We start from the raw sequence: 12,819 nt of genomic DNA, 5'->3' as shown, positions 1-12,819 counted from the left end.
ATTGTCACGCTTTATTGGATCTCTTATAGAATATCATGATAATGGTTCTATAATATTTCTGTGCAAATACTTGTTCAAGGCATTGTGCCAAACTTTACAAAGATAAGCGTCTTTCATAGAATGGAATATATTTAATTTTAATAGGTACATATTCAGAATCATTCTGGAGAAAAGGTATTTCAAGATATATAATTGCTTAGTGTTGTTGAAAGTGTTGAGTGCTAATTCATTATAAATTCAGTCATTACAAATGTTTAAGAAATAATAATTGTGTACTTTTTATCAGTGGATTCAAGTTGTCGTTCAGCTTCTTTCTACTGTATCTGTAGAAGGGTATAAATATGCTTTTATTCTTTTTTTATAGACCACAGGGGCCCAGGTGCAGGTAGCAGGTGACATGCTTCCAAACTCCACTGAACGTGCAGTTACTATTTCTGGCACACCAGATGCCATCATTCAATGTGTAAAACAGATCTGTGTGGTGATGCTGGAGGTATGACATTTGGAGAAAAATGCGAAACCTACCCTCACATTTGAACCTGCAGCCACTAGCTAGAATAATCGTAATCATACAATTATGCATTTTTTCAGTGATGAGGATGAATTACTATAAGATTATACAATCACTATATTAGTAAATGGATCTGTTAAATCATAAAATGAATCTCAAATTGTTAATAATAAACATGAGGAACTGTTAAGCATCAACAATATTGAGTTGTACGTTGGAGTTAATGCTTTGAACTGTTGTATGAAACTAGTTACAAAAGCAAGAAAAAAACCTTTCAATTTAGTAAGAAGATATGTAAGTAAAACATTACTTCTATTGCTTTATGTTCCTTGTCTTTAGTCCCCACCCAAAGGCGCCACTATTCCCTATCGCCCAAAGCCTGCCTCTGCACCCGTCATTTTTGCAGGTGGCCAGGTAAGAGCAGACACCATTTTGGCTTCCGCAGGAAACCACAGCGTCTTGGCCCACCATCAGCCAGCACCTGTTAGTTTTTCAAAATTTTTTCTGTCGTCTTTCTTGTCTTAATTACTAATTTAGAAACTTAGCATGCCTGTATCTTATTTATGTAGGGGCTGACTAATAACTTAACATCTGCTATTAATTCTAATTATTCTCAGTTTTTCCTGATACTACATCAATCTGAATTTGTTTGACAGTTTTTAACATAATATCAATTGAGACAGCTTTAATATTATGTAGTGAATTAATAAATTCTGACTATTATTAACAATACTATATTGGTCTTCCCCTACCTCAAATAATGATTTGATTAGATTGCAAAACATGAAATCTAAAGTATTGCATGTCAAATTATCTTACTCAGTTACTGCATTTTAAATATTTTATAACTAGCTTGATTTTTCAATTTTGAGGAATTGACTGCCCTTATATATTTGATATATTTCATTACATGGCAACCATTTCAATGTTTAAAGTATATACCAGAGGTTCTAGGTAAACAGCAGAGTACCTAGCAATGGACATTGTTACTCATCTTGTCTCTGCTTGCTAAGTCAATGTATAGGTTCTCTCAGTGCTGATTCTAAAGTATGTCAGTCTTTCTTAAACCACATTTTCATGAAGTGATACTGTGTCATGCAGACCAGGAAGGTTCCACATTCAATCCTTGATTTATGATGAGTTAACCAATCTCAGCTGCGGTGGCAAAAGGGTGCAGTTGGCTTCAGTATTCCTAGGCTAGAGACGGAATAGCAACCAGAGTCCTGCTCTTGATCATTGTCCAGTAATTCCTGCATGCATGGACATCAGATTAGGGTAGGCGGGGTCTTGGCTGAGCTGCCCCCAGAGTTGAAAGGCCACTCACTGCCCAGGCTTACACCTGAAGAATAGTCATTTGTACAAAGCACTTTAGCAATGCTGACCCAAATGGAATCCCACTGCAATATAAGTTACAGTCTACAGGAGGGGAAGGAAAAGTGAGAAAAGAACATTCACATGCATACACATTCAAAATCTGACTAAAATCCTGTCTGTCCTAAAAGGGCAAGCTATTCCTTTAACTTCAGGCTTTTTTTGTGCGCTTTAAAATTAAAGAAATGGACAATAATGCTTTAATTTTAAATGTAGCTATTATTTTAAGTGAATGTGATTTTTGTAGTATTTTTATTCAGTTTTGTTGTGGTATAATTTAGTTTTTTAAAGTAAACAGATAAATTTAATTGCATGTTTTTAACCTTTCGTTTTAGGCATACACAATTCAGGGACAGTATGCAATTCCTCATCCAGACGTGAGTCCTGTGCACTACAATCAGTGCCCTCTTTCTTATTTGTTCTGGGCAGCATTTACTTTCTGTCATTTAATAAGTGGAAGACAGTTTGCTGTAGTTTCTGCTGTGTGTAGTACAATAATATATAGTTGAATGTTAATTATTTGAAGTTTGTTTTGTGATTTTATATTTGCTTGAAAGTACATTGGCCCAGTTACAAATCATTGATTTTGTGCATGTTAATAGCTTAAAATTTGTTTATCATTTAAATGTAAACAGTAGTTTGACATTAACAATAGTTATTGTATGTATAACAGTAGAAATGTCATTAGTCTTAACAAATTTATTTCTCAATTGTAGCATAAAAATGATTGATTGATTTAAAGAATGCACTTAATTTAATTAATTACACCTGTTTTTTAAAGCAAGACAGTTTCTGTATTCTGATATAATTCCATTTGATTGGTTAGCTCTAATTTCCCATCCTGCCCTGCAGTTGACCAAGCTTCACCAGTTGGCTATGCAGCATACCCCTTTTACTCCCCTTGGGCAGACCACCCCTGGTTTCCCTGGTACGTACCCATGACTCCCTGGGGATGTCCTTTCTCAAAGCACCTTTATCTCCCATGGTCATTATATCACTTAATTAAATGTGGTCAATGACCAAGTTTCCTGTTGTCACGTTTAACTGTGACTAATTTTTATAATTACCCTTGTAATGAGTTATGTCATTAATAGTTATTCATTGTTGTCTTGTACCCTTGTTAACAGCTTTGTTGTTAAAAAAAAAATAATGACGTTGTAGCATCATTAAATGTAATATGTTTCTGTTATTAATTCCAATGTTGTACAATTATGTCCTGTTATTTAACGTCTTTCCTAAATTTCATTTTGTCCTAATATTAAGCATTTCTGTATTAGCAAAACCTTGATATTCTCATTAACATACATCTGATGCATGTTACATGAAAAAGTTGTGTATGAGACAGACAGAAACAATTAAAGCCTACTAATCAGTTTTTCTCTTTCCTGAAACCTTATGTGTAATTTACTTTTAAGATGTGACCTTTTTAATTTGTGTTTCTTTTAGGGAGATAGCTTCCTTTCTAACCCATCCTTATTTAATGCAAACTAACCTACTGTCCCTTTTTTCATTCTCAACCAGCACCTGTTTTTTAAATTTCTTTAAGCTCTCATTTGCTGTCTTTTTTGTCTTCATCTGTTACATCTTGTCACACGTTTTAATTTCCCTTCTTGCCTGAAATACTCTTTTTAACTATCTTGTATCTTTGTCTCCCTCTGTTTCCATATTTTCTGTACATCTATTGCCTTTCCTCCTCTCGTTCTTCCTTTGGTTTGTGCTTTCCTCCCTATTCTTTAATGTTACCTTTGCCTTTTATATTCTGTATAGCTGTCTCTTTTGACCTCTGGCAATTATTCTTTGTTCTTGCTTCTTCTCTCTATCTATCCTTCAAACCTTTTAAGGTGTTTTGTTTGTTGAATGTCTGCCAGGAGGTTGATCCTAATAGACTTCCCTTTCTGCCCCAGCAGCAGGACTGGATGCCACTGGTCAAACCAATTCCCATGAGCTCACTATTCCAAATGATGTAAGTGTTCCTAAGTTATTTACTCCTATAATTCTGCATGCTATATTCCTAATCATGCTAACACTACAGTGTGTGTAACCATGTAGGAATGTCTAGTTCCTATCCAAAAGACTGAGGTCCACTCAGGCGATCAAATAAACGAGGTTTAATGAAAACTAACAGAGTTTAACAGATAACTACAGGAGAACATCGAATATAGGTCTAGTCAGTTCGGAGGCTCCATGAGGACTGCTTGGGCGGTCCCGTGGCTGACGTCATGACGTCATCACGTTTTTCCCGCCGGTGGGGGATCACGTGATGAACAGCGTGACGTCATCGCGTTTACCCGCGCTATTAAAGTGATCGCGCTCTGTGTACGTGTAAACAGTGAAAACAAAGATACAGACTCAGGCTGTAGCTAACATATTATTAAAGGGAATTATATACAACTGATCGGAGTCCCTTAGTGGCTCCGCCACATGCGCCCCCCCAGAATTGTCTTTAATAGCAAAAGTAAAACGGCGAGGAGGCCTGACAAGCCTGTCAGATCGACTTCTGTAGCCTTGAAGTGGAAGCTAATGGACGGCGGGCGAGCTGGCAGACGGTTGCATTTGATCTGACATGGCGACTGTGGGCGATCGGCCACGTTTCGGCAGTTGTGCGATCTCGACTGGGCGGTCAAGGTCCAACTGAGCCGGCTTCAACTGGTCAACCGAAATGTGGTCCGGTTTACCACCGATATCGACCGAAAAAGTTTTGTCTCCCGGCTCTATCACGTGGAAAGGACCAGTGTAAGGGGGTTTGAGCGGATCCCGATGCGCGTCGTGGCGGATAAACACATAGTCGGCGTTCTTCAGCTCAGCTGGGACGTGGGAGCTCTGCAAGCCGTGATGTGACGTAGGCACTGGAGCGAAACTTCTGGCCGCCTCCTGATGGCTGATGAGCTGCTGGGATGCGGACCATGGCTCTGTTGGAGTCGGAAGGAAATCTCCTGGTACACGTAGCGGCTGGCCATGTACGAGCTCCACCGAGGACGATTGAAGATCTTCTTTAGGCGCCGTACGAAGACCCAAAAGGACCCATGGAAGCCTGTCCACCCAGCCCGCGCCTTGAAGGCTGGCTCGCAGTGCGGCTTTGAGTGACCTGTGGAATCGTTCGCACAGGCCGTTCACCTGTGGATGGTAGGCAGTGGTGCGATGTAGCTTGACGTCGAGCCCCTGAGCCACAGCGTTCCAGAGCTCAGAAGAAAACTGCGGCCCACGATCAGACGAGATGTCCGCCGGTACCCCGAAACAGGTGACCCAAGAGGAGATGAATGCCCTGGCGACGTCTGCGGAAGTGGTGGATGACAAAGGAACCGCCTCCGGCCATCGAGTGGTGCGGTCCACCATTGTAAGAAGATGAGTAAACCCGTGCGAAGGCGGAAGTGGCCCCACCAGGTCCACATGCACATGATCAAACCTACGTTCCGGAACAGCGAAAGTGGCCAATGGAGCCTTGACGTGATGCTGCACCTTGGCCTTTTGGCAGACCACGCAGGTGTTGGCCCAGTCGCGAACATCCATGTGCATGCCCCGCCACACGAATTTGGACGACATCAGCCATTGCGAGGCCTTCATGCCAGTGTGCGACAACCCGTGTATGGCGTCAAAAACCTTTCGGCGCCAGGCAACCGGCACGATAGGGCGAGGATCTCCTACGGAGACGTCGCAGAGTAGCGTAGTGCCCGCAGCGTGGAATTTGACGTCGGCCGCTTTGAGGCTAACGGGGTTGGTTCTGTAAGATTGGACTTCCGGATCCGAGGCTTGATCCGCAGCCATGAGGGCATAGTCGATGCCGAGCTGGACTGCATGAACGGTCGTGCGGGAGAGGCAATCCGCCACCAGGTTGTCTTTATCGGACACATGCTGAATGTCAGTGGTGAATTCTGAGATAAACGTCAACTGACGTTGCTGCCGAGCTGACCACGGTTCGGTGGTCTTGGCCACAGCGAATATTAGTGGCTTATGGTCCACAAAAGCCGTGAACGGACGTCCCTCTAGCAAGAACCGGAAATGGCGGATGGCCAGAAAAAGGGCCAGCAACTCCCGGGCGAACGTGCTGTACTTCCATTCGTTTCGCAGTAGTTGACGGCTGAAAAACGCCAGCGGTTGCCACGTCCCATGCACCCACTGTTCCTGCACTGCGCCGATGGCGTAGTCTGACGCGTCAGTGGTAAGGGCGATGGTGGCACCTGGCAGCGGGTGCGCCAGCATGGTTTCGTTGGCTAAGGCGCCTTTTGTGTCGACGAACACCCGGTCCATGTCGACCGTCCAGCTAATCGGATCCTTGCTGGACTTGCCCTTGAGGGCCTCGTACAGGGGCTGCATGAGCAGAGCTGCATTAGGGACGAACCAGTGATAAAAATTTACCATCCCTAGGAACTCCTGCAGGGCCTTGATGGTCTGCAGGCGCGGGAACCAAGTAACTGCCTCCACCTTCGTTTGCAGGGGAATTGCGCCATCTGATGTGATGCGATGGCCTAAGAAATCAATCTGCTGCAGGCCGAACTGGCACTTGGCCGGGTTGATGATCAAGCCGTGTTGACTGAGGCGTCTAAAGAGGGTGCGCAAATGGGAGATGTGCTCCTCTTTATTAGGGCTGGCGATGAGAATGTCGTCGAGGTAGACGAATAGAAACTTGAGGCCCCGAAGCACGGAGTCCATCAAGTGCTGGAAAGCCTGTGCAGCGTTCTTCAATCCAAACGGCATCCGCAGAAATTCAAACAGGCCGAATGGGGTGATGACTGCAGTTTTCGGGACGCCTTGCGGGTGTACGGGGACCTGGTGGTAGCCACGGACAAGGTCGACTTTTGAAAAAATGGTATTTCCCGCCAAATGGGCCAAGAAATCCTGACTATGAGGGATCGGGTGCCGATCAGGAGTAGTGGTGTCGGTAGTCGCCGCAAGGCCGCCATCCACCGCCAGGTTTTGGAACAATGTGGAGAGGCGAAGACCAGGGACTATTCGACCAGCGAATAATCCCTAGCCGCTCCATCGTGTCGAACTCCGCTTTCGCAGCCGCGAGCTTGCCAGGTTCGAGGCGCCGGGCCCGTGCGTAGACCGGGGAGCCAGTAGTGGTGATGTGATGTTCGACACCATGTTTCGTGGCCGTGGAAGAGAAAGTGGGTCTGGTCAGGTCTGGGAAATCTCCGAGGAGGCGAGTGAAGTCATCCGGAGGTGGGAACGCACAGAAGACAGTGCGCGACACGGTGTTACCGCGGTGGCATGGGATGGAGTGAAAAGTGGCTGCATTGATCAACTGGCGGTACCGTACATCCACCAGGAGGCCGTTGGCGCACAAAAATTCCGCCCCGAGGATGGCTTGAGAGACTTTGGCCGTGATGAAATCCCAGTAAAACCGCTGGCTGCCGAAGCACACCTGGACCCGCCGTCTTCCGAAGGTCCGAATGGCTCCGCCATTAGCCGCCTCAAGGGAGGGGCCGTGCCCCCCGGCTTTTAGATCAAGATTTGACGCGGGTAGGATGCTACACTGCGCCCTGGTGTCGCAGAGGAAACGTCGACCAGATAGGGAGTTGGTGATGAAGAAGAGTTTTCCCGAATCACCGATTGCCATCGCAGCCGCGGGGCGCTCGTTATAACTGGTCCTCTTTCGACAGGGTGGCTGCTGTTTTTTTTTTGAGCGAAAAGCTGCAGGGAGGGCGGCAGCATCTTGCTTTCATGCCAAAATGGGCGTGGTAGAAGCACAACCCCGCAGGTTGAGGGGCTGGAGCAGCGTCTGTGGGGGATGGTGTAAGGGGTCGTTTTAACGAGCTTATGCTGTGCTAAATCGGTTTTGATTTTCACACTACTTGTGAGCGGTTTCGAAGCGCTCCCCCCTCACGGTTCTAGACACTGGGCTTATTGCCAGATAACCTTTGTGTGTTGGCCCAACTCGTGACTCGGAAGACAAATGGTCAGATGAGACAGATTGAGTTTTAAATCAAAACGATCTTTATTTTTGAAAGAGAATGTACACAGAGAAAAATGGCAAGAATAAATGCAGACGAAAAATAACGTTTCTCACAGAGGACTAAATTATACACTGAGAAAAATAACTTTAAAGCATATAAACAGTTCTAAAATAGCGATAAGCTAAAAGCGGGGGTGAGGGAAGCGCACGGACACATCGAGGGATAAATCACACTCCTGACTTACAAATACCCTTAACGTTACAAACCCTCCCGTTACTGAATATACCTCAGTTATGTCAGTTAGGTAGAGTTGGGCCTTTATGCTCACCAGAATTTCAAAACCCTTCTGGACCTTGGTACTTCTTGTTACGTCTGGAATTTCCGATCTTCCTTATGGGACCGGCTCCTGGACCCTGTTACTTGGTGTCGCCGGGACCTCCGACCTTCCTTATGGGACCGGCTCCTGGACTCGCTCTCCTGTACAAACTTTGGAAGTCCTCCGAAATCCTCGAGCCGCTTTCTGTTCCGCACGGTCCTCGAACTCCTGATGGTAACTGGACTTGGACTTCACGGTGCGAACCGTCTCCGGAGGAGTCTTCCTTACTCTGGTCGAATCTTAGACTGACTTGCTGACGATTTACCTGAACGGTTATACTCTTTTCTGGCCCTAATCTTGGCGCCAAATCAACCGTTTTCCTTTGTTAAGGTTGCTTTAACAAAAGCAAGCACATTAATTTTAACTGCTCGCAAATCGAACTAATGGGAATCCGATTAGTGTCCCTTCGTTTGTGTGTGCTCAGCAGTTTCTGAGATCGGTTACCGCTTTGCCATAATGGGAATCCGTTTAGTGTCCCTCCGTTTGTGTGTGCTCAGCGGTTTCTGAGATCGGTTACCGCTCTGCCAGCGATTAGCGCACCTTCAGGTGCTAATAGTTTTGTTTACTGCTGTAACCACATTACAATATCAAAAACAGTAAGGTTCTGGATTCTTCTAATCGATGATGACTCAGACTGCTGTTAGGTACTGTGTGTGTGTCCTTTCGAACTGGGCCATGAGAACTGCCAACTCCATTCTGTGTTCTCACAATGTGGCCACTTCAGGGGCCCTACCCGTATACTGTATTTCATGGATTTTTGCGAATCCTACAATGGGCGCCTCGTGGCAGCGCAGTACTGCTGTGTCACCGCGAAGCTCTTGTCCGCTTCGGCAGCCAGCTCTGCGCAGTCTGTGGCTTCCGACCTGGCTAGGGCAGCCTGAACTTGCTCCAGTAGCTGGCTGAGGAATAGCTCCCTGAAGAGGAAGCATTCCGGTTCGGAGCCCAGGAGCGTGAGCATTTGGCTCATGAGCTCGGACGGCTTGGAGTCCCCGAGGCCGGGCATAGCGAGCAGCCGGCGGGCGCACTCCGACTTCGTGAGCCCGAAGACCTGTAACAACTGCGCCTTTATCGTTTCATACTTGCGATCTTCTGGTAGGTTACCAAGCAGGCTGACGATCCGCGAGGCTGTGGCGCTGTCGAGGGCGGAGACCACGTAATAGTAACGGGTCTGATCCGCAGCGATGTTCCTGATTGCGAACTGGGCTTCAGCCTGGATGAACTACGCGGCTGGCTGTTGCTCCCAGAACTGTGGCAGCTTCAAAGCAACGGCGTTCGATTCCATGTTCAGTAACTTCTGCGAAAACCGTTCGCAAAAGTCGGGGTCACCAATGTAGGAATGTCTAGTTCCTATCCAAAAGACTGAGGTCCACTCAGGCGATCAAATAAACGAGGTTTAATGAAAACTAACAGAGTTTAACAGATAACTACAGGAGAACATCGAATATAGGTCTAGTCAGTTTGGAGGCTCCACGAGGACTGCTTGGGCGGTCCCGTGGCTGACGTTATGATGTATTCACATTTTTCCCGTCGGTGGGGGATCACGTGATGAACGGCGTGACGTTATCACGTTTACCCGCGCTATTAAAGTGATCGCGCTCTGTACATGTAAACAGTGAAAACGAAGATACAGACTCAGGCTGCAGCTAACATATTATTAAAGGGAATTATATACAACTGATCAGAGTCCCTTAGTGGCTCCGCCACAACCACAATAAATAATGATCTCCTTCATACACATCAACTAAGGAAATGGTATAGAATTATATTTTTAAAAAGCTTAAAATAATAATAGAACACAAGCTGGGAATGTGCAAATGCTCTTTTTAACTTAACCATGATTTTATGTTACAAACAATTTTGTTATTATGTACACTATGGATGATAATTCTTTATTAAAAATGGATTAATAAATAAATGTAACATGGTAATGTAAAAATTGAATTAGTACTGCGCATTTTAAAGAGAAGCATGTTTTCCTTAATGAACTCTAATATTGTGGCATGTCTGTTTAGTCGACACTGGCGGTGCAAAATTCGGATCTGTTGCACCCAAAATGGCATCCACGGTGCGCGTGCACACTTGGCCACAATGCAAAAATAAAAGCTTCCACAAAATAAATATTCCAAACCAAATTTATAAATCAAATCACGCCATATTACATACAAACGTAAACTAACCACCCTCATGTATTCTCTTAGTGCCTGTCTTCCATGTGCCTTTGCCTACCCTAGTGCTCCTACAGTGCTACCCCAGTGGCTGCAGCATGGCTGGTGAAATGCTGCTGGTTGTCAGTGGAGAAGACTGCAGATGGCCTTGGAGGACGACCTTGAGCACTCTGGGCCTAGAAGGCCCTGCTGTGGACTGCACCATCTCGGCATGGGCGGCAGCAGTCTGTAATCCAGAGCCATGATGGCAGCAGTCTGAGCTTTCATGGCGGCAAGCTGACCTTGCATGGACAGCAATCTGAGCTTCCACTGCAGCACTCAGATGTTGGGTGGAAGCTGCTTGAACTGCAATGGAAGCTAAGACATTGGCCATGAGACGCTGCATCATGGTTGTGTCCACAAGTGTGCTAATGGAGTTGGCCACCATTTCCATGCTGGAAAGAATGGGCTCCAAGCTCTGCACAAAGCCCTGTACCAAATTAGTGCTGGACTCCTCCATGCTACTTGACATTGAACACAGGATTTCTGGCAGCTTTCCCAATGCACCAAGCATTTAATTGTGCATACCCATCAGCCTTCTTCTGTAGGCTGCCCTATCGAAGTCCTCATCTGAGTCCTCTGCAGCAGAACTCGTGTGACCTCACCCTCCAGTGAGTGGCACCTGCACCAGGCTTGCCCCCTGCTCTGGCTGCAGGCCACTCATGCCCGGTGTCTCACCATGTGCAGATCCCGCCTTTATCTATCCTCTAAATTACACGCAGTGTCAGTATCTGAGCTGGTGGCTGCAAGGGTTAAATCGAGTGATGGTGTGTCTTCATCATCACTGCCTTCTTGCCCTTCCACCACTGCCTGGCCAGGTTGCAGTTCTTGGGCATCTGAAAGGAGAAAGGCACAAGGGTAATGTGGTGAGGGGGAAGCAAAAGGTGCATGTTTACATCATCTGCAGCTTGTAAATCAGAAGAGATTGTGGGATGAGGGGGAAGTAGGATGTGAGGAGGATTATGTATGAGGATACCGTCATCTTTGATGGTTTCAGCTCCACTGCTGGCCATGGCCCCAGCAATGGAAGTTCCAATAATGGCTAGCACTGTCTCCACCATGGGAGTTAGGACGTGCAGGTGCGCATGTCCCCCGCTGATTAACACCTGCTGCCTCCGGTTGTGTGCCACCTTATCCTGCAAGAGAGAGGGAAGTATGTCAGTGAGTGTCATGCAATCTGTTTGGGTGATGTGGCTGTCATGGTTGAATAGCTGGCAATGTGTGCAAGCTGTGAGATGTGGGTGTGTGGCTTGCAGCAGTGCTAAGTGTGTGAGGGTGAGGTGAAGCTATGAATGTTAGGTATGAGTTCTGATTGATAGAGATTGTTGGTAGGTGAGTGATAGTGTGGTGCATTGAGCAGTGTGCGAGGCTAGTGGTGCAGTTGGTAGGATATGGCGTTTGAAGATGTATTCACTGACCTTGACCACTCGTGTGAGGTCATTGAACTTCTTGCAGCACTGCATCCAGGTCCTTGGGGCTTGACTCCTGGCATTGACTGCCAGAGTTATTTGCTCTCACTGCCTTCTGAGCGAGTGTCTAGAGGGCCTTGTGGCCCCCTGCAGATATAGCACATCCTTTCCACCTCCTTCACCAAGGCCTCCATTGCAGCATCGGAATACCTAGGAGCCCACACTCTCCCATGTTATGCCATTCTTGACTCTTTCCCAGGTCAGATTCAGTTGTAGAATGACTTCCAGCATCTGTTTCAGTGAGAATGCACCTTCTCTTTAAGAGGTGCAGGCGAGGTGTAAGCAGTGCAGGCTAGCTTTAACTGGCGCTAGCCTTTCACAATTTGGGCCCCCTGCTGATGCATGCATCCAATCAACAGCACTGTTAACACTGGCTGCATGCTGAAATCATTGAAATAAGCATGCAGCATGAAGTTGCCATGCTGCCTGCATTACATTGAACGGGCACGAGGGGTTAATCACACTTTGCAATCCCCGCACCCGTTTTTGGTGGCTACCGAATTTAGCCCCCTGGATGTCATTGGAGACCTGTATTATAGGCCACAACAAGAAGCCTGCAAGCTAACAAAGCAATTGTATGTAGACCGATTCAGATGCACTGAAAGCATAGCTTATCAAATGAACCCAAGTTTTCTAAAGTTACTTTGTAGCTACCTCCTAGCAATTAATGTTATCATTTATACAATATGATGGCTTTTTGTAATAATTAAAGACAGCCTTTTTTATTTCTTAATGTTACTTTCAGACTCAGTAGAGATACATCATGCCTGTCACTAAATATGATAATTATACATTATCGGCAGTCTATTACTATACTAATGCCTGTGAAATGATAGTGCAGGGTGGGTGGAAGCATTGACATTGAAAATGGCAGTAATAACAAGGAACCAGGAATAATTCTGTGCTTGACATTAATTGGCAGATTGTTGCATCCAATGCAGTTAATCAAGACTGTTCCTTTTAAAATTGTTGCTTATTTGAACAGAAGCTCATC

The 12,819-nt window shown here is 45.8% G+C and overlaps 1 protein-coding gene across 20 annotated transcripts in view; it reads left to right on the top strand.

Annotated features, from left to right (window-relative positions):
- LOC147117288 (poly(rC)-binding protein 3) overlaps positions 1-12,819 on the top strand; it is a 676,376-nt gene that overhangs the window by 624,627 nt on the left and 38,930 nt on the right. For 15 of the 20 annotated variants that reach the window (XM_085988147.1, XM_085988142.1, XM_085988144.1 and 12 more), the window contains 5 exons: positions 365-493; positions 851-994; positions 2,218-2,259; positions 2,735-2,810; positions 3,787-3,845. In XM_085988147.1, coding sequence (XP_085844273.1) covers positions 365-493; positions 851-994; positions 2,218-2,259; positions 2,735-2,810; positions 3,787-3,845 — 450 coding nt within the window. The remainder of the gene's footprint in view (positions 1-364; positions 494-850; positions 995-2,217; positions 2,260-2,734; positions 2,811-3,786; positions 3,846-12,819) is intronic. The other 5 variants (XM_085988154.1, XM_085988153.1, XM_085988152.1 and 2 more) reach the window with 5 other exon arrangements.

This window comes from Somniosus microcephalus, chromosome 5, assembly GCF_052327205.1.
Source record: "Somniosus microcephalus isolate GS21.2 chromosome 5, FLI_Smic_1.0, whole genome shotgun sequence".
In the NCBI taxonomy this organism is placed as follows: Eukaryota; Metazoa; Chordata; class Chondrichthyes; order Squaliformes; family Somniosidae; genus Somniosus; species Somniosus microcephalus.
The sequence above is the reverse complement of the archived record's forward strand: the minus strand, read 5'-3'. Positions and strand labels throughout refer to the sequence as shown.